The following is a 17,486-nucleotide window of genomic DNA, read 5'->3' as shown; positions in this document are numbered from 1 at the left end:
AAATAATAATGAAGAACAAACTGAAATAGATGTTATGTTACATGCTTTATTTGCTGGCTTCTCTTTATTTTATTTTATTTTCCTTCAAATCTCATCCCTTTCCTCCCACTTCGTTTCGGTAAGAAAGTATTTCTCGTGAATAAGCAAAACATTTAGTCACATAAAATATTCTACAAATGTGCAATATATGCACATTTCAGATAAATCCAACCTTAATGCTGTGTTGTGTCTAATTTTAGGATGTGGGTTTTCCCCAAGGATAGTGCTTATAGTATATTAAAAATCTCAACATGCACCTTTCTATCTCCAAAAAGATGTAAAGGTAGAAGGAGTGAAGGGGAGAGAATATAAAGCTTTCCATAAAAAGCTTATTTTTTTTAAAGTGAAATGGCACGCCTGAAATTTAAAATAAGAATGGATTTAAAAAAATAAAACTAAATTACTATTTCACTGAAACTTCAATATTCATGAAGGTGCATTTCCCTCTCCTAAGAGGCAGGAAAGAGTTATCCCATCCCAATCATTACTGGACAGCAGCACACTGACCCATTAGGACGGAGGTTATTCCACCCAAAATAAACCTATGTTAATAATAGGTGTCACACACTAGGACGGAGAATCAATAGCATGTTAACTACATCATCTATTTCTTTCTTGACAGATTTTTAGTGAAAAAAATGCTTACAGGGGAAAGCTGAAGATAACCCAAAGAAACAGATAATGAAACTGGTTTGGGATACATTATTTCTCAAAGAAAGAAGAGAAAAGAGAGCTCTTAGTACTCTCCATGGAGAGGTGCTGAAAGGCAAAGAGTTTATGGAACCTCTACCCTCAGTATTAGTCAAAGGGCCAGGATAGAGATGTGCTATCCCACTGAGCTTTGCTGCTGTCAGACTATGTCACACAAACTCAAGGGGAGAAGACAAAAGACCAAGAAGGAGATGAGAGTTGGTAACAAATGGCAAGGGCCAATATATACTCCACTCCGGAAGAATTACAGACCCAGATATAATTTAAATAAATAAATAAAACTTCTTAGCGAAAGCTCTGCCCAGGCTGGAAGACCTAGTAAGATATGAAAATAATACACTATCCACAGCTTTCAACACTGTGGCTCCAAAGACATCTTCCCCAGTACCTTCTTCACTATCTCCATGGTTCTCAAAAAAGCCCTGAAAAATGAAGTAAAAAAACAAAATATCCTTCAGAATTCTCCAACCTATTCCAGAATCCAGCACCAATCTCTGTAAGGAAATCCAAAAGAAAAACACATAGAAGACAACTCACATCAAAGATGGACACTCTGGAGTTCAAGATATGATGGCCAAGAACAGAAAAAACAGTATTACATCCTTTTTTCAAAAAACACAACAACAAAAAACCCTCTCTATTCATCTCATAGGCATTCTTAGATACACTGAAAGAAATTTGGGCCACTGAGACACACACCCATGCCTTTCTTCTACTGATGAAAGATAGCCAAAGAAACTTTGAACCTCTGCTCACACAGGTAGACTACACTTCTTCATCATTCCTCAGCTATCCCAATGCTGGAATGATAAATAGTTCTTGTCTAAAGCTAAAAACAGGCAAGATGGAAGTAGAATTTCAAATAGGTAATGAAAACCACTATGAAAAAATTGCTAACATTCCATCACCCTCACTAGAGGGCATCTGCTCCACTGTCATCGGAGTGGTATGCAGCCAAGAGGGCTTTCTGGACTCTTCACTGACAATAAACAGCCAAAAAGCAAAAAGGCAGCCTTTTTCTACCTTCCCTTAGCCGAAAGATCACATACTATCTTGCCAGATGTGGACCTGGTCATCCAGACTTTGTTATTGAAAATCACTGTATCTGGGAAGGAATTGTAAATGCTAAAGAAACTTTAGTCAGTGCAACAACCTCACCTCCAACCTAGGCTGATAAAATCACGTTTGCTCTGATTACATTAGCTACTCATCGAACACCAGAATGAGCGAGCCTCTGGAGTCTTCATCAGCAAAGCTGTCATCAGGCAGGCACGGGACCTCCTCAGAAATTGACTCTTACTATGTGACCAAGATCACCTGGGATGCTAAAATCCTCAGGAAAAATGGAAAGGTTAATAGTTAGATTGAGTGTGGTGGGAGTTGCAGATAAGATGATGAAATCCTAGTACACTTCTACCCCAACATAATGCTGTCCTCAGGAGCCAAAAAATCTTACCGCTTTATAGGTGAAGCCGTGTTATATTGAACTTGCTTTGATCCACTGGAGTGTGCAGCCCCGCCCCCCCAGAGCGCTGCTTTACCGCATTATATCCAAATTCATGCTATACCGGGTCACATTATAATTTCCATTGAATTTCATGGAGCAGGATTTCACCCAGTGTCTTCTTGGCAGCTAGTCCTTGGCTTTAAAACACCTTTCCATGAGAGTTAAAAATGTTCACAAAACTTCACCACTTTCAGGGGTGGGGGGACGGGGACATAACAGATTGATCTTTATCACTTAATTCCATAATAAAATAATTTAAAACATTTACAGAACATTCAGCCTTTCCTTACGAACATGAAAAGACAACAAAATTCTAGGTTTTTGAGTAAAACTCTGATACGGATTTATATAAACTTGTAATGCCCTCACTCATATGCCACTGTATAAATAAGGTATATGTACAAAGACAGTGAGGTTGAAACCAACTAAGAATAATATGGTTAGCAAAAAACCCAATTATTTTAACACAGTTGAGGATCAGAATTATCAATTTAAGAATAGGAAATTAAAATCACACTTAGTGATAATCATCCAGGAAATTTAACTTAAAAGAATATGACACATTAAAAGATAACCTACAGCATAAAATAAAGATGATTGAAAATAAGGACTGTTGATATTCACTTTCACTATTTTTTTAATGTTCTGTATCAGCATTTTATGAAACAAATATTAAATATATTAAAAGCTGATAAAAGATGTGCATCAAACTGTGTTCAGAACTATCAACAGTTAATATAATGTTGTCAAGACACTACAGGCTATTTCATTAATACACTTTCATATAAAGGAAAATAAGAAACAACTTTATTGAGAGCATTCTTGATTGTCTTAGTTACAGTCTTTTTATAGCTTTCAAAGCCACAGTTACGATAAAGGCACCATACCGTGAAGCTGTTGTTGACGTTTTTTGTGCTTGATTCAGCTACACTGGCATCTGACAGGTCAACTTCATCAAATATTAGAGACTGTGAACGGAAAATAACACAAACACATTAAATACCACTTTTAAGCACACTTACCCTACTGCACTTTCACTTCCACATTATTGTTTTAGGAATCAAATGAAAAAAGTAGAAAAATTACTAAGCAGATAAATCTTTCTAATTTCATCTTTCAGAGGGAGCCATGTAACAATCTGATCAGTAAGAAAATTCAAAAACATAAGCGGGCTGAAAATGAATTTTATCCCAGTCAAAAAAGTAATCTTCATTTCAAAATTTGAGAAAATTTACAATATTATATTTAGCCTTTGAGAATCACATAAACATGCCATAATAGAGTCAAAGAAGAAAGATACATATAACAGTCTGGCAGAGTCTCCTTTAAACATCACAGCCTATTTGCCAGCATTAAGTCTGCTGGGAAAGGGTTAAATGGGTTCTGCTGGCTCACTGAGGCTCATTGATGACAAGTACAAAAATTCCAGTCATGTCTCTCTCCTCCCTTCCTGTGCTGTGGGCAAAAGGGAGTAAAAAAGAAACACACACACACACACACACACATTCAGCTCATGGCAGGGAGTCTAAACTAAGGATGGTCCTGCAGTTGAGGCAGGTATGCCTGGGACGGCAGGGGATCTGGATTTAATTCCCAGATCTGCCTCAGTTTCCCCTCTGTAATATATGAATGATCCTGCCATTTTTCCACCCCTTGTCTGTCTTGTTAATTAAAGTTGTCAGTTCTTCAGGGCAGCGACTGAACAACTGTGCCTAGCTTGGGTGACTCATGCCCCCATTCTTACCTATGTGACTCCTTTGATGCACCATGCAGCTCAGTCGCAGGGGAGACTGTAGTGCATTATGGGAAATGTAGTGGGGTCAAGGAGGCCAATCAATAGGAACAAATGAGGGCCTGACACACCTGAAGGCACCATGGGGGCTCACGCAGACGCAGCTTAATGACAAACTGACTTGAAATTAAATGTTTCACTTCAGTTCAACAAACTGAAACATTTCCATTTGGATCAAACTGACCTGAAATGAAATATTTCGTTTAGATTTTCCCTAACAGAAAGGAGAGTAATTTCTGAAAATGAAATTTTCCCACTGAAAATTTCAGTTTTTCAGAACTTAATTTTCCATTGAAAAATTCATTTCAAGGGATGACTCCTGACTATCATTATTTAGTATAATCATTTAAGTATCTTTCAGGACAGTGCCCTTCAGACAGTAATAGCTTGAACTTCGAGGTAACATTTGAACAATATCCCTCCAATGTTTTTTTCCTTTTTAAAATTTATTTTCCTAAGTAAAAAACCCAGAAATCAGCTTATTAACATTATTTGACTAATTTGTGTAACAAGGGTAAAAGAACAGAAACAAACCACTATACCTAAAACTCAGAGGTGTATGTAACCTGTCTTCTTTTGCAATTTAATTTTGTATACTAATTTTTATAAATAGCAAATTGGTTGTGAAAACAAATCACTGTTATTTTAAATTGATGTTCTAATTTTAATAAACCTAAGAGACAAGCATAAGGCATTCGTTCCCATAAGGCAGTCTCTTACATCCTTACCTTTGAATCCTTGGCATAGTAAAGGGTACGGCCTCGAAGTTTGAAATAACGTTTTTTCCATCTCTGAAAAGAACTTGTTTGCTTCAGTAGTAGCCCTTCCTTTATACTTGTCTGAAAACAAGAAAAAAATATTTAACTACATCAGACCTGGTACAAATATCCAAGTATCTAAATATACTATATAAGAAAATTCTTAGACCCCTGTAAACAATTTTATGTTCTGTATAAAGATATTCATTATTTTTATTTGTATTCATGTATATGAGATTATGATTGATTCTATCATTTGACAATCAAAGTATGCACAATTATTTTTAACAATGAGAATACTGGCAAAATGTTAATTTTGTGTATGCATTCAAAAAGTAGTGGAGATATACACTGAAAATGCAAATAACTATTCTGGAGATTAAACTGCTATTTAAATTCCAAAACCACAATATTGTAGTGAGCAATGATTGGCAGTTGCACAATTCTGAAAAAAAATATTAGCTATCAATGCCATATAAGCGCATACAGATCCTACTCTGTGGCATCTGTTTTCTTGCTACCCCTTTCTTCTAACTATTAAAACGGAAAAGAAGACAGCAACTGAAACTTGACAGAACAGTGTCAAAAGCATAATAAATTAATATGTGTTTAGAAGTATTTTGGCAATATCTGTGGGCCTCATCACACCACTGATTTTTAAGCACTCTCCATGTGCATTTCATAGGAGGAGTTTTTATAACTGAATGGTATAATATAGTTGTGCACAGTGGCCTATATCACTGAGTGTCTTAAATACACAAATTTCTCTTTGGAAGAACACAATTAAAAGGGAAACAAAGATATGTATGGATCTGGATTCTCTGCTTTGAAATGGTCTCTGAAGCATGGCATTTCCATTTTGTATTATGTCATGATACCAATGTCATAGTACAGTGCAATTTCTAGACAACATGATGCAAAGTTCACTTACAAGTTGATCTGGACCATTTATAAGCTTAATCAAAGAGCATCTGACATATTCTTCTTTCAGTGGATGTCAAATTCTTCTTAACTTTAACATAATACATTCACAAGAAAAAGGAAAATACACCTTTTTGTTCCACTATTTCCCATTGATGAATGTGAAACAATTATTAAATGTATCCATAGGATGGCTACTGTACTAAATTCTTTAGTGTTTTTTTAATAAAATGCCCCAAAATATATCTAACAAAGATAAAATATTTTCAAGTGATGTAATGGATTTAATTTGTTAACAATTCAGTCAACAGTAGTCACAGGCACACACACCAGTTTTGGTTTTGTTTGTTATAGCCATACTGTACTTGTGTTTTGTACCCCTCTTTGAAATTTTCATGGTGCACATGAATTACATGCATATGATTTATGTATATGTAGCACAATTCAAAAGCGAGAATAATACAGAAATCAGTTCCATACAATTTAACCTCTGTATCCAATGATCCTAATTCCCTCTTCAAATACATAACGGGCACTGGCATTTACCTTAATATTATCCTGAAATTGGAAACCTCTAAATGTATGTTATGATATAAATGGCATACATTATGGGAAGATCAGCATGTACATGAAAGAGATACATGAATTTAAAATCTATAGAAAGAACAAATCTGTTGGCCTATTTATTTTTCTAGACTTTAAAAAACACACAGTTTTCCTGAAGATTTAATTTAATCTCTAATGCCATTTCTACAAAAACAAGCATTATCATGGCTTTCTCTCTCCCTTTTAGAGCACTAATAATATCGCACAAACACTCCACATGCTTAATGTAACCAGGGGATTGTGTTGTCCATTAAATGGCTCTGGAATCGTAAACGGCTTATTAATCAAAACTCTGTGACAAATCTTTTAAACTCCCATTTTTTTTAACTATGACAAAGTTGTTTTCTTAAAAAAAAATCCTTCTAAAGTTGGAGGTGAAAAACCATTTAACCACTATAGCATTTTTTTTTCATATGTAGCTATTACAACAGATCCTGATAATAAATATTCTTATTAATTTAAAATAGTCAGGTAATGTACTTTCATTCGTGTGCAGTGTAAATGCTTTCATCAACAGATATACACTACTGAGAGCAGAGTACTTGCATCATCCAGTTCCACTGGTACAGAATCCAACCTTTGCTACAGAACTTTGCTCCAGGGATGCAGTAAGCCCAGACCTTCGCTTGCTTGGCAATAGATGATACATAAAGCTATGATTTAGTCATGGACGTCAAAGATGTCCATGATTTCAGCCAGCGCCGGCTGAGAGCTGCAGGGTCCCCTGCTGCCTGCGGAGCCAGGGAGCTGTGGGGTACCTTGGCCGCTCCAGGCGACAAGAGCCCCCCACCATTCCCAGCTATCACAGGCAGCAAGGGGAAGCCCCGCAGTTCCGAATCACCAGTGGAGGGGGACCCTGGAGTTTCAAGCCTGCCCACTACTACCCAGGCTCCCCATTTTCTCTCATGGATATTTTTAGTAAAAGTCAGGGACAGGTGACGGGCTTCCGTGAATTTTTCATTATTGCCTGTGACTTGTCCATGACTTTTATTAAAAATATCTGTGACAATCTTAGCCTTAATGGTAGGTCACTACAGAGGGAGACAGAGAGGTCTTGGCTGGTGTCTCTCACCTGGGACCAGTCCTGGGAGATGAGGAAGAAGTAGTGATTGAAGCTGTCAGCAAACAGCAGGGCCTAGAGAGGGGGCAGCAGCTTTTCCTGTGGCTCCAACCCTAGCTCCCTGTTTTCCAGAACCCTGGGTTGCCCTCTCTTCAAGCTACTGCCTCAATCTCTTCTGCTTCCAGGCATGCTCCAGAAGAAGAGGTGGTGGCTTGGCAAGCATATATATATGCTGTGCAGCAATGCGAAGGGGGGAAACAACTTACATATTTGGATGCCTCCTGGAACCCAATGCATGCACAAAATGGGATGCTGCTGAAAATGAAATTGAGAGCATTGAATTTACAGAGGTGTGCAGCTCTTGGTTGTATGTTGATTAGCAAGTCCCACAGGTCAGTGTGGTACAATCTTGGAACACCTGGGCTTTAATATTTTGTGTAACATGTACAAATGCAGACTTATCTCCATAAATTTTTGGTAGTGATCTCTGCTACTTGGCAGATTACCTGGGCTTCCTCCTCAGGAAAATTCCGATTGTGCCCCTACTTTGGTCCAAAAATCTAACCTTTACAGTGTGATACTTCCTGGGATTGTGAGGCACCTCCCCACCACCTGCCCTTAGCGTCAGGAAGTCTTGCCTGTGCCTGCTGTGGATCAGCTCTCTGAAACCACCAGCCTCTGGCAAGACAAGACTGACCTTCCAAGCCTTCACAGCCCTAATTCTCTATGCAAAGATTAGCAATAGGTACGCATCAACCACTGAGTCCTCTGAGGGTCCCTCTGGACTGCTCAGTCCATTCCACTGAACGCGCACACAACTCTCAGATACACTACTCCCAAAGGAACAGCACCCTTCTGTTTACAAGATTCAGCTCAGGATTCACCTCGTCAGTGTAGGTAGTGTCTTCACTAGTAAGTGTAGACAAGCCCATAGCTTATCATCAAAGAATAGTGATTCAAATGATAGAAAGTAAGAATATTGGAAACAAATGGTTACACATAAAACAAAATCATAACATGCTTTCTAGAACCTAAACTTAATTAAAAGGCACTGCCCAATCTCCTACAATATATACAATATACCCCAAGTACTTTCCCCAGCATTTTCAACCAATTTAGCTGAGATCTCTTTTCATAAAATCAAGCCCACCGGCAGCTTGGCCTGACAGATTAAAGGAATAAGGGTATAAATAATGGAGATATCCTATCCCCTAGAATTGGAAGGGACCTTGATAGGTCATTGAGTCCAACCCCCTGCCTTCACTAGCAGGACCAAGTACTGATTTTGCCCCAGATCCCTAGGTGGCCCCCTCAAGGATTGAACTCACAACCCTGGGTTTAGCAAGCTAATGCTCAAACCACTGAGCTATCCCTCCCCCCCATACCTCCATACCTCTGTACCTCTTAGTTATTTCCCCAAAAGTTCATTGTCCTTACTGGTTCGCTTCTTCCTCTAAATTTCCTCTCTTTGAAGATTTCACAATCCTGTATTAGCAGTTGGCTCACGCTGTGAATAGATACCCATTTTGAATCATACGGTCCTTAATTTACACCTAAACAAATAGACACACATTTCTTGCCTGAAAGAAAACCCTGCTTTACACCATTCTGGTGACCAGTCTCTAGTCACAGACCTTAAGAACATAATTTTTAGTGTATATACATAACTCCATATGCTTTGCAATGTCTGTGATGACCTGTGTGATACAGGCTTTCATTAGAGACTTACATGACATTCTTTTGATGAACCCCCTACTAACCCATCTGACAGCTGGCATCCAGAGGTCCTTGGGTCATATATAGATCACATTGCTAACCCCCAGGGTTGAGAGGAAAACCTTCAGTTACAAATGGAGCAGAAACCAAAGCAGTAATAATGGCTCCCTGAGCCTTCAGACAAGAAAAATCAAAGAGCCATGAACTGATCCATTCACCTCAGCAGAATATTAACTCTGAAGCAAATTGGAAACAATTGTCAATATTGTTAACTACTTCACTGCTGTAATTTGGCAGAAACATCCAGTTAATTGGTGCATCTCACAAGCCCGCACTGCGATGCTTGCCAAAAGCTCTGTCTCCCGTTCAACTGCTAAAACCTCCTGCTTCCCCCATGACAGCTTGTGTATCCAATTATACACGGTTACTATAAAAATCTGCACACAAACTAAAAACTAAAAATTTAGGGACAGAGCAAATACTCATGAATAAAATAGTCAGTACAATGTAATTTTCCTTTACTTATCAATGAACTTGACTGTACGCTCAGCAAACTGAAATTAATGCAGAGGTGGTCAAAGTACAGCCCACAGGCCACATCCGGCCTTCAGGACCATCCTGCCTAGCCCTTGAGATCCCGGCCAGAGAGGCTAGGCCCTCCTCCACCCCCGCTGTCCTCCCTCCCCCACAGCCATGCCACCACACGGGCAGCACTCTGGGCGGTGGGATTGCACACTCCTGCCAAGCAGCGTGGCAGTGTGTCTGGCTCCAGCCAGGCAGCGCGGCTGCCAAACATGCTGCTCTGAGCGGCATGGTAAGGGGGCCAGAGCCGAGGGGCTGGATAAGGGGTGGGAGGAGGTCCCAGGGGACAGGGAGGGGTGGATAAGGTGGGGTCCCGGGGGGGCCTGTCAAGGGGCAGGGGTGCGGATAGGGGTCAGAGCAGTCAGGGGACTGGGAGCAGGGGAGGTTGGATGAGGGTGGGGGGTCCCAGAAGAGGCAGTTAGGGGACAAGGAGCAGGGGGGGATTGGATGGGTCAGGGGTTCTTAGAGGGGCAGTCAGGGGGCAGGAAGTGGGAGGAGTCAGATGGGGACAGAGGCCAGGCTGTTTTGCGAGGCACAGCCTTCCCTACCTGGTCCTCCATACAGTTTTGCAACCCAAATGTGGCCCTTGGGCCAAAAAGTTTGCCCACTCCTGAATTAATGACTATCACCTTTTGTTCATTTTAGTTTCACTAGTTCTGAGTTAAAAGGTTTAAAATGGGTAAAATGACTCTTTCCAGGCAGAAGAGTGGAATGTAAATACCACATACGTCAGAAAATCAAAATTGCAAAATTACAGAAATGTATATGACTTTTTCCAGAGATACAATCAAATTACTTTGCTGTTTAGGCTAATTTTAATAAAGGGATGCTGGACTTGATCCTGTACCAAGTGAAGTCCATGGGAGTGTTGCTATTGTCTTCAATGGCTGCAGGGTAGGCGCTCAAAGATTTTGTTGTTCCATAAAGTACATGTAGGTATAACTATAAAATAACACAAACTACTAAAACTACTCAAGAGAAGATGCCTCCCACAAGCAAAATGCAAAAATTCCATTACAATTCCACAGGGAAGAGTAAATAGTGTCTGTGGTTCTAGGGTAATGGTCTAACACATTTAAAATGCAAACAGCAGCACTCATCCCTTACTAAAGGATGTAACAATAGCATTGCCGCAGAGAGGCACATTAACACTGCTGCACACTTTCAATTCAAATCATCCTTTGAAAGAAAATATAAACAAAAATTACAATAAAATCAATCTTATAATTAGGTCTGTCTCAACAAATATTCAATTTTTCATTTATATTACTTTGTTGGTTTTCTCCTTTTAAGGACACTAACAAATTCCATTGATTAAGACACAACTCTAAGGAGTTGTACTCAGTAGAAAGCAGGCTGTTATTTCTGGCTATTAAATCCACTAAATGTTATCAATATTTGTGAAAATATTGAACTTTTGGACAATATAAATGTTGTGAAGACCTATAAAGTGATAGGAGAGTGTTCCCAGAATCTTAATATTCATTGATTTTTCTGAAGAACCTAAACATGCATCAGTACTATACCCCTCCATTAATAAAGACTTTCCAAACAATTTTGGTTACAAAATGATCTGTCATTATACCATATTGTTTCTGATATTTTAATAGCTTTAAGTCTGTATAAGACAACAACAGGTGTTATAACAAAATGCAGCTCATATCAGAACTCTAGTTTATCAAACGCCTGTTAGTTGACACATTAAAGTGCTGGTTATCTTTGAGACTTTATAGATAGGCTTGAAAGGATTAGATTTTTATTGGCAAATGTCAGTAAACGTTGATTTCAGCATACACATACAAACTGACCAAAAGCAATTTCCATGGATAATCATCAAAATATACAGATAAGCAAACTAAGAAAAATGCTGCCTGAGAACTTAAGAGTTTAAGAATACTTATTGAGTATATTTTGACATCTGACGTTGACAATTTGTGTTCTAACAGTTATCGAGTGTTAACTTTGTGAATCTCAGCTTCTAATGCCATTAAATAACTACTGTCAGACCCACCTCCATAATTCCTGCAACTGTGAAAATGTATATTGATAAAAATAAAAAATGCTTTAAAATGAACAGAGATATTATCCATCAAAATTAAAATACAAAAATTGAATTCTGCCAAGCCTACTTTTAGAGCATTTCCTTTTGAGTTACAGATTATACAGTTTAAAATAATTCATTGGTTTCACTGCATTCCAAGTTTATATTGACTTCACTCCACTTTACTAGAAGGTGTGGGAAATTCTGGTTACTTATGACATATTTTGAATTCAGTTTTCTAACTATTCCCCAACAAGTTTAATACATCTGCTCTTAGATTAGCCAGTTCAATGAAAGCTTTCATCCACAGTAACTCCTTGGACAGGGCACCTTTTTCCAGCAGATCTCAGTGGTGAAAAAAAAGATTACTCTCTAATTCATTATTCACTGCCCAGAAATCCATATTTTTAAGTGTGAAAAGCAGCAATCTAATTGATGTGACTATGGTAAAAGTGTGCCAGGGAACTGTGCAACATGGAAAAAGCAGTTTATAGCAACTGACTCCAGATAAAGCTGAAGAATTATGGACTGTGCTTACGGTATTTTAAATTTTCATGATTTATGTAATCTGGCATCCTGGGGACTGGATTAGGCTTTTCATATTTTATTAAAATGTTTGATTTAGCTTCAAAAGATGCCTTTATACCACACAGTTCTGTGAAGATATGGTGTAAACTAATGGCTCTTAAACTGTGATCAACAGAGCACTTGCTGGTAGGGCAATCCAAAAAAAATTATTCTGGGTTGTGAAAAATTTAGAGGTTTCAAGATTTGTTTTTATTCCACACTGGGATAAGACCAAGACGATTAGAAATTTTTCACAAAAAACAAGAGAAGGATAGGGACCAGCCCAGAATAGTCAATAACCCAGTGGGTAGGGCACTCACCTGTGATGAGGGAGATACAGGATCAATCCTTGCTGTGAACCCACCTGAGCTAAACAGTCAGACTCTCTAGATCTCTCCTGTTGGAGCTGTTCCACTTTGTATAAATAATTAACTATTCCTTGGGACAAAGAGATACGGATTGTCAAGCCAGTTGGTTAGGGCACAACCAGGGATATGGGAGACCCAGGTTCAAGTTCTTATTCTGCCCAATTCAATGCAGGGACTTATTACATATTCATGGGCAGAGATAATCAGGCAGAGAAGAGACTTGAACCTGTCTCTCTGACATCTCAGGTGAGTCCAATAACCACCAAAGGCTATTGGCTATGCTAAGGTTTTTTGTTTTGTTTTGTTTTTTTGTTTTCCTTTCTCCCTTGCCCACCTGCTCTGAAATTTCAGCCTGGACTCAAGAAACTTTCCCAACAAAAGTTTTGATGAATCAGCAGTTTCTGACCCCAAAAGAAAAGTTTTGTTGCAAAACTCCCCATCAGCTCTACTTGCCAGTGATCTGTAGGGAGCTGACTTGTTACATGGTACAGGCTCCACTCCTTATTTCCAGCTACAGGTTGATTCTCATTAAGAGAACAAAAGCACCGATAGGTATTCAGAAGACTGGACTCTTTTCTCAGTTCATTTATAAACTTTCTTTCTGTGTTACTGCAGGTAAATCAATCATTCTCTGTGCTTTGATTCCCAATCTGCAAAGTGGGGATAATACTTCCTTACCTCATAGTAGTGGTGTTATTGCCAGCTGTGAGGGGTGTACAACCCCACATGGAAAAGGAAGAAGTTAAGTGCTATTTAGGGCCCAGGCCACCCCAATTCCCGCACTTGAAAAGCATATATGCGCTGGAGGAGGAGCTTAAAAAGAGAACAGAACAACTCAGTAGCTGACAGTCAGTGGAGATAACAGATCAACACTCTTAGCGCCACTGTGGGAGGTCCAGCTGCTTGGGGCTTCTGGCTACTGGAACTCTGTCAGACCTACTGAGGATAAGAGGACTCTGGACACTAAGAAGAATCAATTCTCTCCAGTCCTCTGCAACATCTACATGCAGCCACAGGGTGAACTGGTCAGACGACATGGACTCGACTGCCAACAACACTAGCTGACCTATGTCTCTACCTTGCATCACAAACGACCACACCGCTACCACCAAGCGGGCTCAGAGCTTGAATGAGATGAACTTATGGATGAAGAACAGATAAGCTGAATCTGAACCAGAGCAAAACAGAGGTGATCCACATGGGCAGAGGAAAGTATTTTGAGTATTTGCAGCCACAATGCTATCTCCTTTGATTGAAGGGTCACATCCACAATTGGTCAATTCAGTCTGCAGTTTGGGTGTACTCTCAGATTATTCCCTGACGCTGAGCTCTCACATCACAATGGCCATGACTAAATGCTTTCTACCATCATCAATTAGCTAGGAGACTTCATCCTATCCTGGTGGACAAACATTTGGCCTCATTTATTCACGCCTTTGTCACTTCTCGGCTGAACAAATACAATGCAGTATACCTGGAAATGAAACCTACAGCACTCAGGAAATTCCAACTAGTACAAAAAGCTCCACTCTCGCATTTTCTTCTCCTAGTTACTAAATCTTTAGATAGTTTATTATAGGATTGTCTTTGGTGTGAGATCTCAGATGTAACTGATCTAGGGTAAGTGTCTGGTCTTTGGGACTGGTAGTAATCTGAATATTGCTGAGACGCTTGATGTAAGGTAAGCTTAACTGGGTGGTAAGATACACAAGGGACTGTCTGTGCCTCCACAGTGCTTGAAGAGTTTTTTCACTTGATAATTGGTGATATCTAAGTATAGAACTCACAACCAATTTGGAGTTTGTGACCTGCTTCTGAACAGTCTTGGACAGGTATTCACGCTCTTGAGCCACTGGAGGACAGCTTGACAGATATTATGTATCTTTTTAAGCTAACAAGATTGTCTTTGCTTCAGATGGCCCTAGAGCAAGGGACTCTCTTTCCCATGACCTCTCAACTTTTAACCATTACCTTACGACTTTTTACCTAAAGTTATTTTCATTAGCCCCTGTGATTACCACCATTATTAACTGTGTGCATCCTCTTTCTCCATCACTGCACCTTGTGTGTTCTCCTCCCACCACACACACACAATTTGTTTTAAAAGAGTGTTTTCTCTTTAAATGTTTTTCTTCTGTTGTATTTCCTGTTTTGCTGTAGAACCCCTCAGGGACTCTGATATGAGAAGTCCACCGATCACTTGGCAGCTAGTGTAAATAAATTAGAACAACAAGTGTAAGAATAGGACTATTCAATTACCTTCACTGCAATAAAGATATTGTAATTATTCACTCTTTTACTGTGAGTTGTGCAGTTAAATATGCACTTTTCATTTTAAGTTTTAAGTAGCATGATGTCTGTTTTTTCCATTAAAACAACTTAACAGATTATTAACAAAGTAGTTTTAATAGTAAAACATGGAAAAATAGAAATGACAAGCATGGAAATAAATGTGCTAGAGTATCAAAAACTGTCAAAAAAGTTATACTTCTATAATTACTGCCTTTCTTTTTATCAATAAAGAGTTGTCCATAAAAAATAAATTCTCAATTTCATACAAACAGGCATCTTATCCACACATGTGGGTTAGGATTTAGCACTTCCTGTAGCTGAGAGCATCTATGTACCATACAGCATGTTTACGTACGGACTAGTATTCAAAAGTATAGTCAATGGTCTAGGCAGGCTTTATCTCCACTTTATAAAAACTGCAAACATTTATCACCTTATTTGTAATGTGTTTTTTAAATTCTCATTATGTACATAATGCATATACTCCCTATTCAGAGGCAAAATACTTCTATGCATGCCAGCGTTATACTTACGACACAGATCTACAATAATCACAAAATTTAAAAGTGAAGACTCAAGTCCATTCTTAGCTCTCACCATTGTGAGAAAAGAAACTAGGGGGAGGATAATTGCATGGTATAGAGTATGAGCCATAACTTAAAACTACTTGACTTTCTTTTGTTTAGATCACAAACTTCATATGTAAATATACTGTAACACTGTCTTATTATCCTTCACTTATTTATTACACAGATTTTAGGATTTTTTTTTAAATCTGACCGCCTCCTTTGTGCCCCCTTGTGGGCCAGGGTCACACTACAGGCAGCTAATTTCTATTTGGGTGTGTTAAAATCAAACTTATTTTCTTTGTCAAAAATACCCCTCCTTAGGGGGGTACTGGGTTTAGTAATATAAAAAACTGCAAATAAAACTCAAAATCCCAAATAAACTCCATTCATAAACCACATGACACAAGGTTTCTCTTCCTCCTCCCAGATCTTTCTGCCTGGGGCCTTTGCAGTCCCTCCTCTGCTTGGACAGGGTCTTACCTAAGCCTCCCTGCCTGGAGAGTTTTCCTTGCTCTCTGCAGACTCTGCCACAGTTTCCTGCGTCTTGCCCCCTTCACTGCAACTTCCTGCTTCTTTGATACTTGGATCATCTGACAGGTGGGGCTCAGGCAGAAATCACAACTGTCTTAGCCCCAGGCTCTCCAGTCGCTGGGGCAAGCCATCCTGTTACACTGACCTAGTCAATTTCTATTAAATTACAGTAGAACATCAGAGTTACAAACACCTTGGGAATGCCGGTTGTTTTAACTCTGAACAAAATGTTGTAGTTGTTCTGTCTCAAGTTTACAAGTGAACATTGATTTAATGCAGCTTTGAAACTTTACTATGCAGGAAAAAAATTCTGCTTTCCCTTTATTTTTAGTAGTTTATATTTAATATACCACTGTACTGTATTTGCTTTTTTTTTTTTTTTTTTTTTTAAATCTCTACTGCCTAATTGCATACTTCTGGTTCCAAATGAGGTGTGTGGTTGACTGGTCAGTTCGTAACTCTGGTTTTCATAACTCTGAGGTTCTACTGTACATGGTTTGAAGAGAAAAAATTATCCTGAGTAAAGATGTCTTATACCAAATTTTCAGCCACTGAAGAAATGTAGGGACTATTTAAAAATGCCTGAACCTAGTTTATACTAGTGTTAAACTTAGTATATACATTAAAGATAGGTAAAGTTGTTTTCTGACATCTCTCAATGAAATGTCATACACGAAAACAGGTCAATGTGTTTCTTTGGTATTTGCTTGTCTTCTACAACAACAAACCAGAAGCTAATACAATTTTTTCCTCAAAACTGTTAACCTGTTTCTGTGGAGTTTTGCTTTGTGTGAATCTCTAAGTGATCACTTCAGGATTGTCTGAAGAGACATGATTAGTTCTACCCTATTGAGAGCATGAAAGAAGTGACGAGACCTTTGGAGACAGCACTGAACCATCTTCTTCGTGCATGTGGCCTAGGGGCTGTGCTGAATGCCCAGTTGCATGAGATGCAATAAGATGAGAATTGTGTGTTACGATTTTATAATAGGCCTTGTGAAATAGACAAGTTTTTAACATCCTAGCACAGAAGACGCAACTGCCAACATTGCAGGGTTCTTTTAGCTCATGAGAGATTGATCTTTGGCTTCAGAAGAGCCCTCACGCAAGATCATTCCAGTTAGTGGTAATGAAGGACATTTGGTACTTCCAGCCCTATGTACCATAGCATTGCCAGGTTTATGATTAATAAAACTGATCCATGATTCTTTCAAGCAGCATGACCTGAATTTGATATGCACACCTAGCAGCAGAATATAGTAAATGTGAAACACTTCCATCAAATAGTCTCATGCAAAAAGAACTGCTTTGCATAGTAGCACTTGGGAACAAAAGCTAGTACCCAGAGAATAAGTTCGGTAACAAAGAAATGCAGAACTTACACTTCAAAGTATATTCCTAAAATTACAATGTTCCTGTCTTTGTT

The 17,486-nt window shown here is 38.8% G+C and overlaps 1 protein-coding gene across 1 annotated transcript in view; it reads right to left on the bottom strand.

Annotated features, from left to right (window-relative positions):
• The window catches only part of DGKH (diacylglycerol kinase eta), a 276,676-nt gene that overhangs the window by 141,266 nt on the left and 117,924 nt on the right, over nucleotides 1–17,486 (bottom strand). Inside the window, 2 exon segments of the mRNA XM_075061569.1 lie at nucleotides 3,145–3,225; nucleotides 4,778–4,888. Coding sequence (XP_074917670.1) covers nucleotides 3,145–3,225; nucleotides 4,778–4,888 — 192 coding nt within the window.

The sequence above is a fragment of the Chelonoidis abingdonii genome, chromosome 1, assembly GCF_003597395.2.
Source record: "Chelonoidis abingdonii isolate Lonesome George chromosome 1, CheloAbing_2.0, whole genome shotgun sequence".
In the NCBI taxonomy this organism is placed as follows: domain Eukaryota; kingdom Metazoa; phylum Chordata; order Testudines; family Testudinidae; genus Chelonoidis; species Chelonoidis abingdonii.
The sequence above is the reverse complement of the archived record's forward strand: the minus strand, read 5'-3'. Positions and strand labels throughout refer to the sequence as shown.